This window comes from Neopelma chrysocephalum, unplaced genomic scaffold, assembly GCF_003984885.1.
Source record: "Neopelma chrysocephalum unplaced genomic scaffold, ASM398488v2 Primary Assembly neopelma1_101, whole genome shotgun sequence".
NCBI lineage: Eukaryota > Metazoa > Chordata > Aves > Passeriformes > Pipridae > Neopelma > Neopelma chrysocephalum.
The window spans coordinates 3,022,207-3,037,738 of NW_020897764.1; the positions used below are offsets into that span (position 1 = coordinate 3,022,207).

The following is a 15,532-nucleotide window of genomic DNA, read 5'->3' on the forward strand; positions in this document are numbered from 1 at the left end:
TGCCAGGGCAGATTGCCCCATTTCCACCCAGGATTTAGGAAACCCCAACTGATGGCTCAGTTTTCCCCTGGGGAGCTGGTCCCTGCACTTTCCAAGCCTCTCAAAAGGAGTGGAGAAGTTCCAGGGGCTGCGAGCACCAGTGGTAGCATGAGGACAAGCACTGTGAGTTTCAAGACTCCCAGTCTCTCCAGTACTTCTAGGAAATATAAGAAGAAACAGAGTTGCAACATCTACAAATCCCTTGCTTTACAGGCCGTGCTTGGGGCAGCACGACATGTGCTTTGGCAAGACACTCTGTGCAGGCGAGGTCAAGCTAACAGGATTAACTGCAAAACCACTGAGCTCAGGAAAAACTAATAAATAAATAAAGATGAAGGAAAAAAACAGAGACAGCTTTGCACGAGATTGAAGCATTCTCCAGTTTGCTCTTCCCAGCACATGGAGGGAACAGCCCCCACACTGCCACCCAGCACAGCAAGGGCCAGGGCATCACCTCGAACACAGAGAAGTGACAAAGGAATGGTGGCAGCATCCCCAGGTGGAAAGCAGAAGGGGTTTTGTCAGAGTTTAGCCTTATTTGAGGATCAATCTGATATTTAACCCTTCATGGGACGCCAGAGCAGCCAAAGGGAGCTGAGCTCAGCCTCTGGGCTACTATGACAGGAGTATTTCCGAGCTGCGGAGCCAGAGCAGGGCTGACCCCTCTCATGACCAGCTTGCCCTCTGCTCTTCACCGCCAGGAGACTCTTTTCCACTCCCCTACACAATAACAAGGCATCTCGCTCCGGACACAAAAGAGCAGAGAAGGTGAAGGGCTCACATTCGCTTTCTTTGGAGCGCTCACAAGGATCCGCAGGCTCTTCAGGGAAGGGCTCAGCTCCAACTGTTCCAGCGCTTTGTCCAAATCTTCTTGGGATTTCAGTGGGATCAGGAGCTGGAAGGGATTAAACAAACACCGGGGAATGGCAATGTCACACTTTTGGGTAAACAGAGGAAGCCAGATTCTTACAGTGAGCAGCCTGGGAATAGGGGGATGAGGGAGGAACCCAAGAAGGCGATGGAAAACGGAGCCCCTATGCCCTGCAGCTTGCCGAGCTCTTAACATTTTCTTCCAAGTTCTCATCTACCCAGGAACAGACGCAAAAAATCACAACAAACAACATCTGCAAGGAGAAAGCTTAAAGGTCACATCAGCAATCCAGCCAGTGAGAAGAGGAGAGGGCTGGGATGAAACCTTAGGCTCGCTGCCTGCTACTCTGGGGCTGCTCTGATCTTGGAGTCTGTAGGAAAGACCTACTGATACCCAGCCCCAAAACAACCCCACACATTCTTCCTGGGTTTCTTCCTGGGAAGATGGTCATGCAGTGGCGCTTCAAGAAATCAGTGAGCTGCGCCCAAGGATTTACTTGGTAGATGCTCAATGCCCTTCCCTGCTGTGCAATCTGTGCTCCTGCACACTGACAGAGCCTCCCTAATGTCTGCCCACCAAGTAAAATCAGGGAACACCCCACAAATAAGAGCCTCTTCCCTTTTGATGTGAAAAGTGTGCATTGCTCTCCGTCCAAGAACCACTTCTTCCACTCCCAGCAGGACAAATTCGGCTTCTGCTCCTCATAAGGTAAATAGAACAGAGAAGTACACAGTGCCGTGTCTATCAGGCAGCTGAAGGTCCTGATGTTTTCCTGGTAAGTGGCCGACTATTGCCCTCACATCTCCACAGGGAATTTGACCCTCCCGACATTGCTGTGTGGTGTACCATGTCCTGCAGACAGTCTGCAAAGCTTCCAGTGCCCAACAGCTGCACTTCAGAGGAGCTCTGTGGCCTTCTGCTGCCCTGGGCTAAGATTAAAAGCACAACTTCTTGCCCCTCATTCAGGGATATTCTGCCTAATCTCATAACAAACAGGACTCAGCCCCTGCAGGTTGCCTCAGGCACTGGCACTGGATCCAGGCAACACAGCACATGTTACACTCGTGGCTGTGCCAAAGTACACAGTAATTCCACTGACCAAAGGGACCGAGCAGCCACAGCTCCCAGTAGGCCCTCGCTGGTCTTACTGGGAGCCACGGCTTCCCAGAACTCCTGAAAGGCAGCTCAGCCCTCTGTGTGATGAGGGTTCATGTCACCAGCCACAGCAAACACACCTCAGGGCAGCTGCCACAGGAGACGACTCTCAAAAGCCAACTGTGACAACCTTTTTGATCCCAGGGTGTTGCCAAGGGTTTGGCTGTTGGCCGTAGGCAAATACACCTCAGACTGTGTGCTCTGAGGTGAGGACTTCAGGGATGACCAGGTCAAGGGAAAGTTGTGGCCCCTGGCCAGCAGAGATGAGGTTTCACCTCAGGAAACTGCTACAGTCACTTCTTCCACCCAAGGACTGCAGCCTGAGCCTGCCAAGCTCCACCTTAGGTGTCCGTGTGGCAGCTGTTTCCACCCTGTGAGCAACTTAATGTTTGGATTGGTTTTTTCCTCTCCTGTCTGATAGGAAGGTTATCTTCCATCTCTGTTTTGCAGGTAGAGAACTGAGCCACATGAGGGCCACCTATTTCATGATGAACAGCAGGCTTAACATCATCGTCATGGAATCATTTAGGTTGGAAGAGACCTCTAAGATCAACGAGTCCAACTGTCAACCCAACATTGCCAAATCCATCAATAAACCACGTCCCTACATGGCACATTTACATGCCTTTTGAATACCTCCAGAGACAGTGACTCCACCGTTTCTCTGGACAGCCTGTTTCATTGCTTGACAACTCTTTTGGTGAAGAAATTTTCCCTAATATCCAATCTAAAGCTCCTCTGGTGCAACTTGAGGCCATTGCTCTGTGAAGAAGGACCTGGGGGTCCTGGTGGACAACAAGCTATCCCTGAGCCAGCCGTGTGTCCTGGGGGCAAGGAGGACAATGGTATCCTGGGATGCATTAGGAAAAGCATTGCCAGCAGGCTGAGGGAGGTGATCCTGCCCCTCTGCTCAGACCTGGTGAGGCCACATTTGGAGTGCTGTGCCTAGTTCTGGGCTCCTCAGTACAAGAGAGACATGGAGCTCCTGGAGCAGGTTCAGCAGAGGCTACAAGGTTGATCAGTGCTCAGTGGAGCATCTCTCTTATGAGGAAAGGATGAGAGAACTGGGCCTGTTCAGCCTTGAGATGAGATGACTGAGAGGGGACCTCATCACTGTCTGTCAGTGTCTGCAGGGAGGGGTCAGAGGATGGACCAGGCTCTTGTCGGTGGTGCCAAGCAGTAGGACAAGTGGAAATGGGTAGAAACTGATGCACAGGAAGTTCCACCTGAACATAAGGAAGAACTTCTTCACTGTGCAGTGACCACTCACTGGAACAGATTGTCCAGAGAGAGTGTGGAGTCTCCCTCACTGGAAATATTCCAGAACCATCTGGACACAGTCCTGTGCCATGTGCTCTGGGATGACCCTACTTGGGCAGGAAGGCTGGACTAGATGACCCACTGTGGTCCCTTCCAATCTGACCCATTCTGGGATTCTGTGATTTCTCCTCATCCTGTCACCTGTTCCCTGGGAGAAAATACCATGGTTCATGGTTATATTTTGGGATCTGAATGAACAGCCCGTGTTCGCAGCAGATACCAGATAAAGATAGTATTGAACATTTCTCCCAAATGCAGTGCTCACTCTACTCCCTTAGGCAGTAGAGGTGAAGAGAGATTCTTTTGGGGCACTGCCTGACCCTCTCGAACTTCACTAAGGCCCCACAGCAAGGCTCTGCATCAAGCAGACAAGGCTTCTCCCCTACACTCACCCAAACAGAAATGAGGATGGTGGAGAGCTGCCCTCCCTCGTTTCACCACCAGGCAGAATTTGACTCTGAACTGTAAGTACAGTCCCACTGCTTACACATCCCTTTACTGAGCTCCTCACAAGTGCTCAGAGCAACCCCTCACTGCTGCTCCGAACAGAATGTTCTGCAGGTCACTCCATCTCACTCAACTATCACAACATGAACATGTTTGTGTGCCTGCTTCAGAGGAGCCAAAAACAACAGGCAGAAATTGCTCTCTTCTAAAAGAGACTGGAGCCAGTATTTGGCTTAGATTTACCTATTACCCATATCTGGCAAGTGGATTTCGCTCCATTTGGCTTCCAGACTGTGGCACACATGGATATCGGGAACAGGTATCTGCTAGGCATGAAAGTCAATACAGACTCATACAGAACCACGGTAGTAATTGCCAGGGTGTATTTCCAGTAACTGGGTTTATTTGATCTAAAGAGAGAGCAGCTGTGACGAACAGCAAAGTTTACCTACACAGAAGTTTCACTAAATAGAGCTTATTATGTTTTCTTCTTGCTTTTAAATAGCACCTTCCCCTGGAGCCTGATGTTTAGTGTTTAGGGCCTTGGTAGTCACTGTAGGTTAAGAAAGTGAGTGCAAAGGGTGAGTTTTCACCGACTGCAACAGCATTGCCAGACCTCACTCTGTAAGACACTGCAGAAAGCCAAAGAATAGTAGGAAACGGGGTTGGGGAAAAATCTGGGAGGTCAATTAGTTCATCTTCCTGCCCAATGCAGCACCAACTGGCATCAACAATTCTTGACAAATGTTTGTTAAATATGCTTTTATCTCCTCCCCCACCGTAATGGAGCCTCTACCACTTCCCCAGGCTTTAACTCTCCCTAAACTAACTGGTGCTGAGGGACAGCCTCAGAGGAGACAAGCACGGGGAGGTCAGAAGGGAACTGGTGGACGAAGTCACATCGCAAGTTGGTCATGGAGACGGACAAGGTTAACACCTAGTCACACCTGGAGCAGCTATTTAGCAGTGCACAGAGATCAAATTCAGACAGAGAATTTGCCACAGAACCCAGCATTGCCAACCTCACCACTAAACCGTGTCCCCATGTGCCCCATCTACACGCCTTTTAAATCCCTCCAGGGGTGGTGACTCCACCACTGCCCTGGGCAGCCTGTTCTGGTGCTTGACCACCTTTTCAGTGAAGAAATTTTTCCTAATATCCAATTAAAACCTCCTGTGGTGCAACTTGAGGCTGTTTCCTCTCATCCTGTCCCTTGTTACCCGAGAGAAAAGACTGACCCCCACCTGGCTCCACCCTCCTTTCACGGAGTTGTAGAGAGTGATAAGGTTCCCCCTGAGCCTCCTTTTCTCCAGGCTAAACACCCCCAGCTCCCTCAGCTGCTCCTCATCAGACTTGTGCTCCAGACCCTTCACCAGCTCCATTGCCTTTCTCTGGACACACTCCAGCATCCCAATGTCCTTCCTGTACTGAGGGGCCCAAAATGTCCCACCAAGAAAGCCAAGTTCCACTAAAGCAGGTGGAAAGCAGGTAGTCCTGAGACAATGGCCTACCTTAGACACCCAACTTCAAGATACTAAAAGGCAGGTCTGTAAAGGGGCACTGCAATAGCTAAGTTTAGTGCATCCTGCTATCCTGTAGATTTTACAGTCCCAAATTAGACACCCAGGTCCTTTACAGCTTGAATGAGAGCGTTAGAGCCTTTCAATCCATAACACAGCCAGCTGTCCAACAAACACCACGCCGTGCTGTCCATGGCCAGGACAGGTTTTGCCCTCCTGCACCTCAGAAAGATGAGCCCAGCCCAGAACTAACAGGCAGACATGCCCATGTGGTACACCCATGGCCAGGCCCTGCTCTTATCTACACCAGCCTGAGCCTGCTGATTCCATGGTCCCACCAGGATGTGATTCATGTGTGTCCCTGCTCCACCCAGCTGGCATGCTCATCCCACTGATCTTGGCTTCAGGACTCCTCCTCCACCAGGACAGGGACTGCCAGTCAGTGAGATTTTGCAGGGGCCTGTTCACATTAGTGTAATTTTGGTCTACAAGGTGCTACTACAAGAGAGATGTCTGATGGCAACAAAGAAGTACTGCACAAGTGCCCTTGAGCATAAAGAAAGGGTGAAACATTTAACTGTAATGAGTCTGTGGTCAAGCTGAGACTTGCAGTCATGATAAAACCTGAAAACCTGACCCAGAAGACATTAAGAGCCAGATGCTGGGGTGTCAGCATGTGGATGTGTAGGCTATTTCCCCACAGATCACTCTTGTCTGTTTATAGTGTTTCCACGACAACAACCTTGAATTACTACTTCTCAGACATCTTCCCAAAGCTGTGGGTTCTCACAAGGAGGAATTTTTATATACAGAAAAACAAAGCACTGGAAATCATCCACAACTCTCAGAAGTCAGGAGTACCCAAAGGCCTGCTCGTGGTCCTGCTATGTGCCTGTGCACATGCCCAGAAAGATGGTCTCCAACATGGGATAAAATGCATTATTTAAGCTTCTGTTTGCTGTTGTTGGAAAGAAATCCTCTTCCAGTGGAAAGAAACCTGGAATGAAATGAGTCATTCCTGGAGAATTCAATGGTAGGCTTTTCCCGGGAGGACTGTCAAAGAATGCCCAAGATTAGAAACCTGACTGCCTTCAAAGTGAAAACCCAGTGGACATTCTGGTATCATGAGGTAGCTATTATAAAGGGAAAGGAACTTTTTTTTGTGGATCAAATCTCTATTGAAACAGAAGTGAGAAAAAAAGAAAGGAAAAAAAAAAAGAAGAAAGCTCTCTTCATAACCTCTCTCTCTATTCATACTTTGATGAAAGGCTGTAGGTCATTTACAATTAATACTTGAACAAGCAAGCTTTCAGGACAGATCCAAAAGGATTTGTGTTTAAAAGCCCACCTCTTTGTCACCTGGCTTTCTCCTCCTCCCCAAAGCCAAACCCACCTTGAGAGTCCAGCAGCTCCAGACGCCTGCCCAGCTTATGGCAAGATGCCTCAAGAAAACACTGAGCACACTAAAACAGATGCCAAGGATTTCCTCCTTCTAGGTAACAGCCCTCAGCAATACCCTCCTTTCACACACTGCTGGGCTCAAAGAAAAAGCTGGAAAAACACAGTGGCCTCTGTTATGAAGAAGGATGGAGGAGAAAGGTCTTCAAGCCTTAAAATGCAAGGATTGCAGGGGGAGGGTGTCTTGGCTGCTTTTATGTGGCCACAGGACCTGCTAGAGGAATGTTCAGTGATGCACATTTCACTGCAGCCCCAACCACAAGAACATCCACGTCGTTCTGGGGCTTTGGGTGAAACAAAGTCAGTGCTAGATAAAAGTGCACTGTGTGAGCAGCAGCACTGTCCCTCTGCTCTGGACTGCACACGCCTGCAGCTGCCCCCCAGGATGGGAAGGCTTCACATCCCTCTTTGAGTGAGGGGAATCTTCTGTTCTGGGGAAAAGACAATGTTCCAGTGTGACTATTTAACAGGCCTTACTTGAAATAGGCCTTACTTTGAGAGGGGAAAAGCCTGGCTTGGAGGTTAGGAATCCATCTAAGCCGTGGCCACACAACGGCTCCTGTACGATCACTAGCTGGGAACCACAAAATTAGGTTATTTTTGTTCACATGCAAGCACAACACAGCATTAGGGCCTTCAGAACAAACCACTGCTCACTTCTGAAGTTGGCACCAGGCACCCTGAACCTGACCATAGGAGAAGGGAGAAGATTACCTCATTGTTCACACAGACTAAGTCCATTGTCTGTCCAAAAGCATCCGTGACCTTCTGCACCACTTCTTTGAATTTGACTGGTCTTGGAAACTGGATAATCCTGTATATGCAAACAAACACAACAACAGTGACAATTTAGTAGAAGCATACTGAAATTTGGGATTCAACTTACAATTCAGAAGAAAGGACCTGTGTTCTATCATGAAGCATAAACTCTGGTCCTTGCTTCTACACTCACAGAAATGATGCTCATCAGCAGTACCCAAGAGGGGACTGGACCCACCCTGTAAGAACATATCCCAAAAATCCTAGTGTAGGTCCTCTGCTCCTCCCTCTAATATGAGGCATAGGTGGAAAAGAACTCCACCAGCCCTTCACTGGCAAAAACCCAAATCAGGCACTGGTCAGTGATATTTATCATCTCCATTTTCAGCAAGGGGCTCTGAACAGGAAGGAGGGATGGAGGTGGGAATGATGCAGTTTTGGCATCCTGTGACTGTCCTGTACCATCACATGCAGCAGTTCTAAAGGTATTTAGAGCAGGCACAGTCTATCCCTACAGTAATTTAAATTTTCTTTGGCTCTAACATGCAGCTTGGACCATCAGCCTGTGTCCTGCCCTGTCCCAGTCACCAAGCACCAAGCAGAGGTGATTCCATGAAAATGTCAAGCAGGGAAGGGCGGACAAGCTTTAATTCCCAGCCCTATTTTTATGGGACCCATGCCCAAAATCTGGTTATCTTAAGTAAGTGTCATAGACTGCTAATCAAAGGACACATTTCTGCAGAGTTCCAGCCCTGCTGTGGTTCAGCAGGGCTCAAGAATTAAAAAGAGAAAAGGATCCAAGTGTGCACCCTATGTCCCTCGTAAAAGAGGCATTTAATGACTTCCAGCTTGGAAGCACTTCTTCTTCTCCTGCGTGCAAATCCCAGGAGTTACTTGTGGCAAATGGGATAACGAGGCAAGGCTCTTGCACATAAAACTGCAGCTGATTTTAGGGGAGTGAATCCTGCTGTGAGCTCATGTGCAGCTGGCTGAAGTCAGCAAGATGATGTTGGGTAAAAAAGGTAATTTGTCCCGGTACATGTGGGGGATTGGGTTGGGTACCTACCTTTTCTCTCCTTCATATTCAAACTTGATCCTGACATTTCGCTGCTGAAACAAAAAGCAGAAAATGGTGAGGTCCCAAACTACAGCCCAGACTGACACACAGATCCCAAGCTCTCAATGAGACTCCCCTAACTCCAACAGGCATCTGGTTATTTAGGGCTAAGCTGCTTGCTGGACTCACGGACTTTGGGGACACTCCACGTTGCTGATAAATGTGCTTGTCAAAACATAAGGTCTTCTGTAAACAAGAAGACACTCACCTGTATAACTTAGTTTTAATAAAATGCTTTCATAAAGTGGAAAATTGTGAGTGCACTGAACTCATTTGGGAACAAGGCACTACTATCAAAGAGGCCAACATGTCAAGCGTTTGATGTCTGTCCATCTTCAGCATTTCCCATGGTTTCACCCCAGTACTTTTCCATTGAAAGTCCAAAAAGCAGAGCTCAGAGGGATGTTTACTAGAACACAGGAATATTTGAGGCAAAGACTTAAGAAGTAAAAGCAAGCATCCCATAATGGAAGTGGAGAGACAGCCTTGGATTTTAAAACCCAGCAGTGCCAGGATGGTTGTAGGGGTGGCTGTTATTTTGATAGGACCTACAAAATGCAAAGTGTATCAGGCCCACTACACTATACACAGTAAATGCACACTCTGAACTGACCCATTGCTCATCCCAAGAGAAAACACTAAATTTGCCCAAAGAAAAGCCAATGGAGTCACAGGCAGACTGGACACACAGCTGTGCAGGGACTAGTAAAAGCTACTTCTCCCATCCTCTATTTGTGCATATTTAGCAGCAGTTGAGACCACAACGAGCCTTTTCATTCATTCAGCTTCTCAGACCAGGCCTAAGCCAAGCATCCTTCTAGCATCCCTTGGATCATTCTGGGACTTTCCGACGGTCTCCAAGGCAGATCAAAACCCTCTTTACTTTCCAGACCAGGTTTAGTCACTCCAGTTAACCAGCACTCTGCTCTTACTAGTGCACACAAGCCTCCTCAATCAGTAGTTTTCTTCTCATCAAGTAAAAAAAGTGCTGGGCCACCTCCCTCCGAGGTGTAATTCCAGGCAGGGCTCGGTTCCGCACCGCCGGCATCTCACTGGGATAATCCCAGAATGGGTGGGTGACAGCCCTTCCTGAGCAAAGGACTTATCTCTGGGCCTGGATTGCCAGAGTGTGAAGGCACACTTTCCATCCCCACAGAGGCAAAGCAGAGCCACAGCGAAACAGCTTTGTTTCTAACGAGGAGAATGAGCTGGATGGGCGCCCTTTGGTTTATTTTTAAACTGACAGCTCCTCCAGTTCTGCAAACACCCACTGAAGTTCAGGAAGTCAAGGCTGGAGGCGATTCTGTTGAAAAGCTTAAAAAAAAACCAAAACAAAAAAAACCCCAGCAGATTCAGGGTAAACATGTTGGATCACCCGAAATGCATCCTTTCTATCTCTGCTCATGGCATTTTCTGTGCTTCCGGAAGGGCTGGGAAGAACCAGTGCTGGGACAGTCACCAAATGGGGCACTCCAGCAGTGTTACAGGCCTGTGCTAAACAGGCAGTTACATCACCTCGGTGTCTAGAGCCAGTTCTCCAGACCCACAACGTTTGGACAAACTCCAGGTTCATTTCCAGAACCAGGCCCAACATGTAAAAATACTAAATTAATTCTAAACCAGTCTAAAATTCAAAAGGAGATGACCATAACCATTCTAGTGTTGAAGGTCCAATCATTCTGGAGTGATGAGCAAACACAGGTGGGATTGCCACCCTGGATTACCTCTGTTGGAAAAAAAGAGGTACAGGCTCTTTTATGCCAATTTTTATTTGCTTGTGCCTTTCTGAACACACCTGGCTGGCTCATTCCTCCTAGATGCTGGTAGTAAATTGGCCAGTGTGGGTTCACTGGCTGTAACACCAGAAAACTCTTCTCTAAAGCAAGAGAAAAAAAAACAGGGCAAGGAACTTTCCAGGTTTCTCCTGACAAAGGAGCAGGACGTGGAAGGGGAAAAGCTCTCACAGCTCTGGCCTCGCTGCAGGAAACCTTTCAAAACACAGGTTTCACTTTCAGCACAGCCCTGAACACTGCACTGAGCTGGGGCACAGCACACGCTGCCTGGTTGTGCTGAGCAACACAAATTTCACAGACAAATAAGTTTTGAAAAACAGCTTGTGGCTGGAAAATGTCAGAACACTCGTCTAAAGCTCCAGAGAGAGAGAAGAAAATGAAAAAAAATGAGCCACGACCCTGCTGCATCCTTTTCTTCTACATCAACAACAAGGCTGATGTGCCGTGGCCCGAAGCCAGCAGGAGGACGCCAGCTGCCCCACACTGCTCTGCTCTGCTTCTGAGCAGAGCTACAAACACCCCGGCTGCAACAGGGGAATGAAAACCCACTTCATTTCTTAATTGCATAATTTTTTTTTCATATAAAACAAGCTAACCTCTTGCATCCCTCAAAGAAAGCAAGACCTTAAGCTCTCAAGCATTTGCAAGAGGGATAAATACATATTTATTACTCTGAGAAGCTGGTTACTGCTTTATTTTTCATTCTTCCCCTGGCTTGCTCACATTTTTGACCCACAGCTCAAGCTGAATTCGTCACTGCTATCAGCAACAAATACTTTTTTCCTTTTTTTAAAAAAAAGAGAGTGGGCAGTGCCCAAAGTACTAGGAAGTCTCAGGGGACATAAAGCACTTCCTAAACGCTGGAGCAGGCTGTGATTTTTTACACCCATGGAAATCTGGTTTGGAGCAACTGGTTTAAGATTACACAGGGAGTCTGGGGCACCGCCAAGTACTGGAGTAAAATCTCCTCCAACTCTGTACCCAGTTCCTCAAATGCACCATCAAGGGGAAGGCAGGGCCAGCACCTTCTCTGTAAGGCCCTCAACACTGCATGCAAATGTTGAGGTGGAAGAGGTGTGGGTGGTGCAGGCTGGTGGGTTGTACTCACTTCTGCAATTTTGTGAGGAATGAAGACAATGAATCCTCCTTGCACAATCCAAGTTGTACTATTTACCCTCCCTGCCATCAGATGTTAAACAAGGTTAAGGGCAGCCCTGTTCCCCCTCAGTGAAGAGGGCATTTGTTGGCGTAGGAGAACAAGCCAAGGCATCCAAGAAGGGCTTGTGTTAAATACAGTGGAGGAGAGGGGTAAGGCCAGTCACAGGCACCAGGCTTAAACCCTGAGCTCTGGCAGAGCATTTCAGCGACGGTTTCATGGAGCACCAGGAGAGCTGAGGCAGGTAATGGAGCAAACAAGGGAAACTGAGGCAGAAAGGGCTTTGGCTGAGGGTATGAAGAGAAAGCCCAGCCTGGAGAGAAGAAGGCTCCATGAAGACTTTATTGCAGCATTTCAACATAAAAAGAGGGATTTACAAGATGGAGAGAAGCTTTTCACCAGGTCCTGCAGTGACTGGACAAAGGCAACAGTTTTTAACTGCAAGAGGTTAAATTTAGGTTGAATATAAGGATGAAATTTTCTGTGCTGAGGTTGATGGGACACTGGCAGAGGTTGCCCAGAGAAGCTGTGGATGCCCCATCCCTGGAAGCGTTCAAGGCCACGTTGGATGAGATCTTGAGCAACCTGATCTAGTGAAAGACGTCCCTGCCCACAGCAGACGGGTTGGACTTCACAGGCCTTTCCAACCCAAACCATCCTGTGATTCATTCTGTGAAGCAGAAGAGTGGTAGAGAGAGAAGCACAAAATTTAGGTGCTTGGTCTCCTGGGCTGTGTGTAGTGAGCAACTTTCCCTCTCCACGTGCATTTCCGTACGACACGGGGCATGCAGGAGCCCACGTCCCGGCTGGCGCCTGCAGACCCTGCTGCGACACAAACAAAATAAGCGACAACCCTGACAGGAAATACCACAGTCATTCCCTTCGTTTCTAGAATAATTTCTTCTCCAAAATGCTTGGACCGGCATTTCCTCCAGCCTTGCTAACAAATGGTATTTTACTCTTTCTTGCCATACGCCTCCGAAAGGAAAAAGCAAAGCCACCGCAGCGGCCACAAACCCAGCACCATCTTTCCAGGCTTTCCTTGAGGTATTTTTAGCTCCTTCCTCAAAACTTCTAATTTCACAAAGAGAAAAGGCCACAGCTGCCAAGCTTCAGAGGAATCCCTGATGGCAACTGAGGGGGGAAAAGGGGCAAGTGCTTCTGCCCACTCGGCTGGGGACCATGTACCCCGGCGGGCTCGGCCAAGCTCGGCCCCCGGAGCTGGAGCAAGCAGCACTGAGCACTGGTTTAGATTAAGGAAAATGCTGGAAAAAAATGGAAAAAGTGTTTCCAAGCGAGGTGAATCATGATCTTTTACAGAGATCCCTGAAGAGCTGACTGCTGTTTGTAATAAAAGCACACACGGAGAGCAGGAAAACAAGCCGTTAGGCCTAAAATGGAAGCGGTTTTAGAGAAACAGAAGGTGCTGAACACCCTTTGCTGCTGCACAATCAGAGGGTTAATCAGATTGGGGTCCAAGCTGAGCAATGCCTGTGGAGAAGGCTGTCTAATGGCAGAGGGACACCTTCACTGCATCAGTGCCACTGATGGCAAGCAGGGAGCCAGCAGAGGAGCCAGCCCCACACCTCCACGCCTGCCCATGTGGCACAGAGAGCTGAAACACCTAACACTGCCACACTGCAAAACTCCAGACCAGCACCAAACTCAAAAACTCCCCCCAAACTCAGCTGCCCTCAGAAATGGTGTTCTGGTCAGACCCCACCTCTGTGGCTTGCTTTAAAGCTGCTCTTGTCAAATCTAACCAGAGGACAGCTTTGCCCATACCAAGACACCACAGGGATGGGGCCTTTGGATCACTTCTTCCACCCAAATCCACAGCTGCCTCACAAACCATCTGGGACAAAGCCTCAGACTTCAGCATTAACCCTTCTGTGGTCAAAAAAGGCAGGAAAAATCATCACAAAGGGCCTCCTATTCCCTTTGGTGCCAGTCCGAGAGGGGCTCATTCCAGCCTCGCTCATATCCACCCACCAGACTCTGAGCACTTATTTTGCCTCGGTTTCCCCCTGAGGTAAAAGAGGGACAATGAAGGACACCCACTTCTGCGTGCCAGAGGGTAATCAGAGGGATTATTTTCACTTCTCTCATTTTCTTACTCGCTGGATTAGGAAACAATGAGGAAACCCCGCGGAGCCGCACAGCAGCGTTCGGGCGTTAGTGCTCGGGTTACTCCTTTGTACAAAGCCACAAAGCGGTGGGATTTCTCCCCAGATTCTGGCTTTGGCTGAGAGGAGTCGGCACCACAGGGCCAGGCTGGGGGGGAGGGGGGACTCCTGCACCTCCCCGAGGTGCACGTTGTTTGCATTAGTGCTGCGCTCGCCCCTGCTTTCAGCAACGGGACGTTCGTTCGGAGCCAGACAGCTGGACCGCGGCCCCAAACCGCAGTAGGAGATGACTAATGCGCGTCATTAGGAATTATCTGCACAGAACCCCCACGCACTCCGGGCTATTCAGCAATCAGACAAGAAAGCAGTTTGTCTGGGATTGCCCCCTTTCTCCTTTCGGGGGTGGGAGGTACAATATACCCCGGTCTCCCCCCGGGTCCTTGAGGCTCTTTGCCTCTGAAAAGGCAAGAACAGCATGTGAGCAGCGCAGAGGACAGCAGAAAAACCATGCCTAGAAGGTTCACTGCTCCCTGTTGTAGATACTTCTGGTTTACACAGCAGCAGAAATCACAGGCTTCAAAATGTTTATCTAAAGCCACCCACCTGGCAGGGAATAGCTTTATTTCTCATTGGTATTACCCTCTTCACACCCAAGTCAGCTCCACACACAGACAAGGGAAAGCCTCTAAAATCCTTGGGACTCCACTGCCTTTGCCACCTCTAGCCAAGGCTTTCCCAATCAGTGCTGCTCCCTCTTGGTCCCTCGTTTTTGCACCCCAGCTGGGGAAGTCCCTGCAGATCTCCTCATAGAGACTCCCATCTTCAAGGGGATATTTATGGACCCCCATCCTATTCCCCAGATGTAAACTAGAGGTGATAAAGCCAAGCGCCTTTTAGGCTGCTCTGAGACCCAGAGAGAGCCCTACAACATGAGTTATATTTCACTGGATTATGAGCAAGCCTTGTCCTGCATCCAACGTGCCAAACAAAAGAGAGTCCAGAGGTAATTTACTAAAAGAACAACTTTTAGGTCAGTCTGACATTTGATGTAAATGGAAAAATGTTTCTTATGAATATTGGATTTAATTGCCGTGGGAGAACTTGCCGTCAAGATTCAGGTGGCAGAGGAGCCGCTGGTTGTCACCCGCTGTGACAGAGGCCACGCCAGCACTGACAACCAGCTTCACACTGCCAATTGCCAAGTGCTATTTATATAAATGAGTGGAAGTGCACAGAAATAGATGCAAAATTAATGTTAATGCAATTGCTCCTTTCTCCCTCCGTGCTTTGGTTCAGGATTTCTTAATTCTTCGGGGTTTCCCTTCTCATCCCACTCATCTTTTTTCTTAGTGATCACAATGCAGATGTTCATTCTGCTGTTTCCTCCTTCTCCCCTTCAGAGCCATTTCTATAAAAAATCTCCTTTGCTCAGTCCAGGAGACAACTTGAAAGGACTCCTTCCAGCCACGCCAGAGAATGCACGAGGAGTAACAAGATGATAAAAGGAATAACAGAGGAATAATAGCGCAAAGGTTGCAGCAGGAATAATGTCAGAATGATCCCTCTGTTCCCAAAGAACAGCTCCACTTTAACTCACATGCGGAAGGAAAAGGGTGTCCCTGTCTATCCCTCTACCATTTTCCCACAAAACAGAGAGGCAGGACAACGTAGTGCCTGACACACCTGACCAGGACTCAGGAGATTCCAGCTCAGCCATCACATCTGCTGCCGGCTGCCCAGGCAATCCAAGAGAGGAAAATCAGCCACACG

At 48.7% G+C, this 15,532-nt stretch overlaps 1 protein-coding gene across 3 annotated transcripts in view; it reads right to left on the reverse strand.

Moving 5' to 3' along the window:
• Nucleotides 1–15,532, reverse strand: part of LOC113973443 (mitogen-activated protein kinase kinase kinase 3-like) — a 76,492-nt gene that overhangs the window by 23,551 nt on the left and 37,409 nt on the right. For 2 of the 3 annotated variants that reach the window (XM_027695543.1, XM_027695542.1), the window contains exons 4-6: nucleotides 8,637–8,680; nucleotides 7,526–7,625; nucleotides 821–934 (exon numbers count right to left, since the gene is read on the reverse strand). In XM_027695543.1, the coding sequence (XP_027551344.1) occupies nucleotides 821–934; nucleotides 7,526–7,625; nucleotides 8,637–8,680 (258 nt within the window). The remainder of the gene's footprint in view (nucleotides 1–820; nucleotides 935–7,525; nucleotides 7,626–8,636; nucleotides 8,681–15,532) is intronic. The other variant, XM_027695544.1, reaches the window with a different exon arrangement.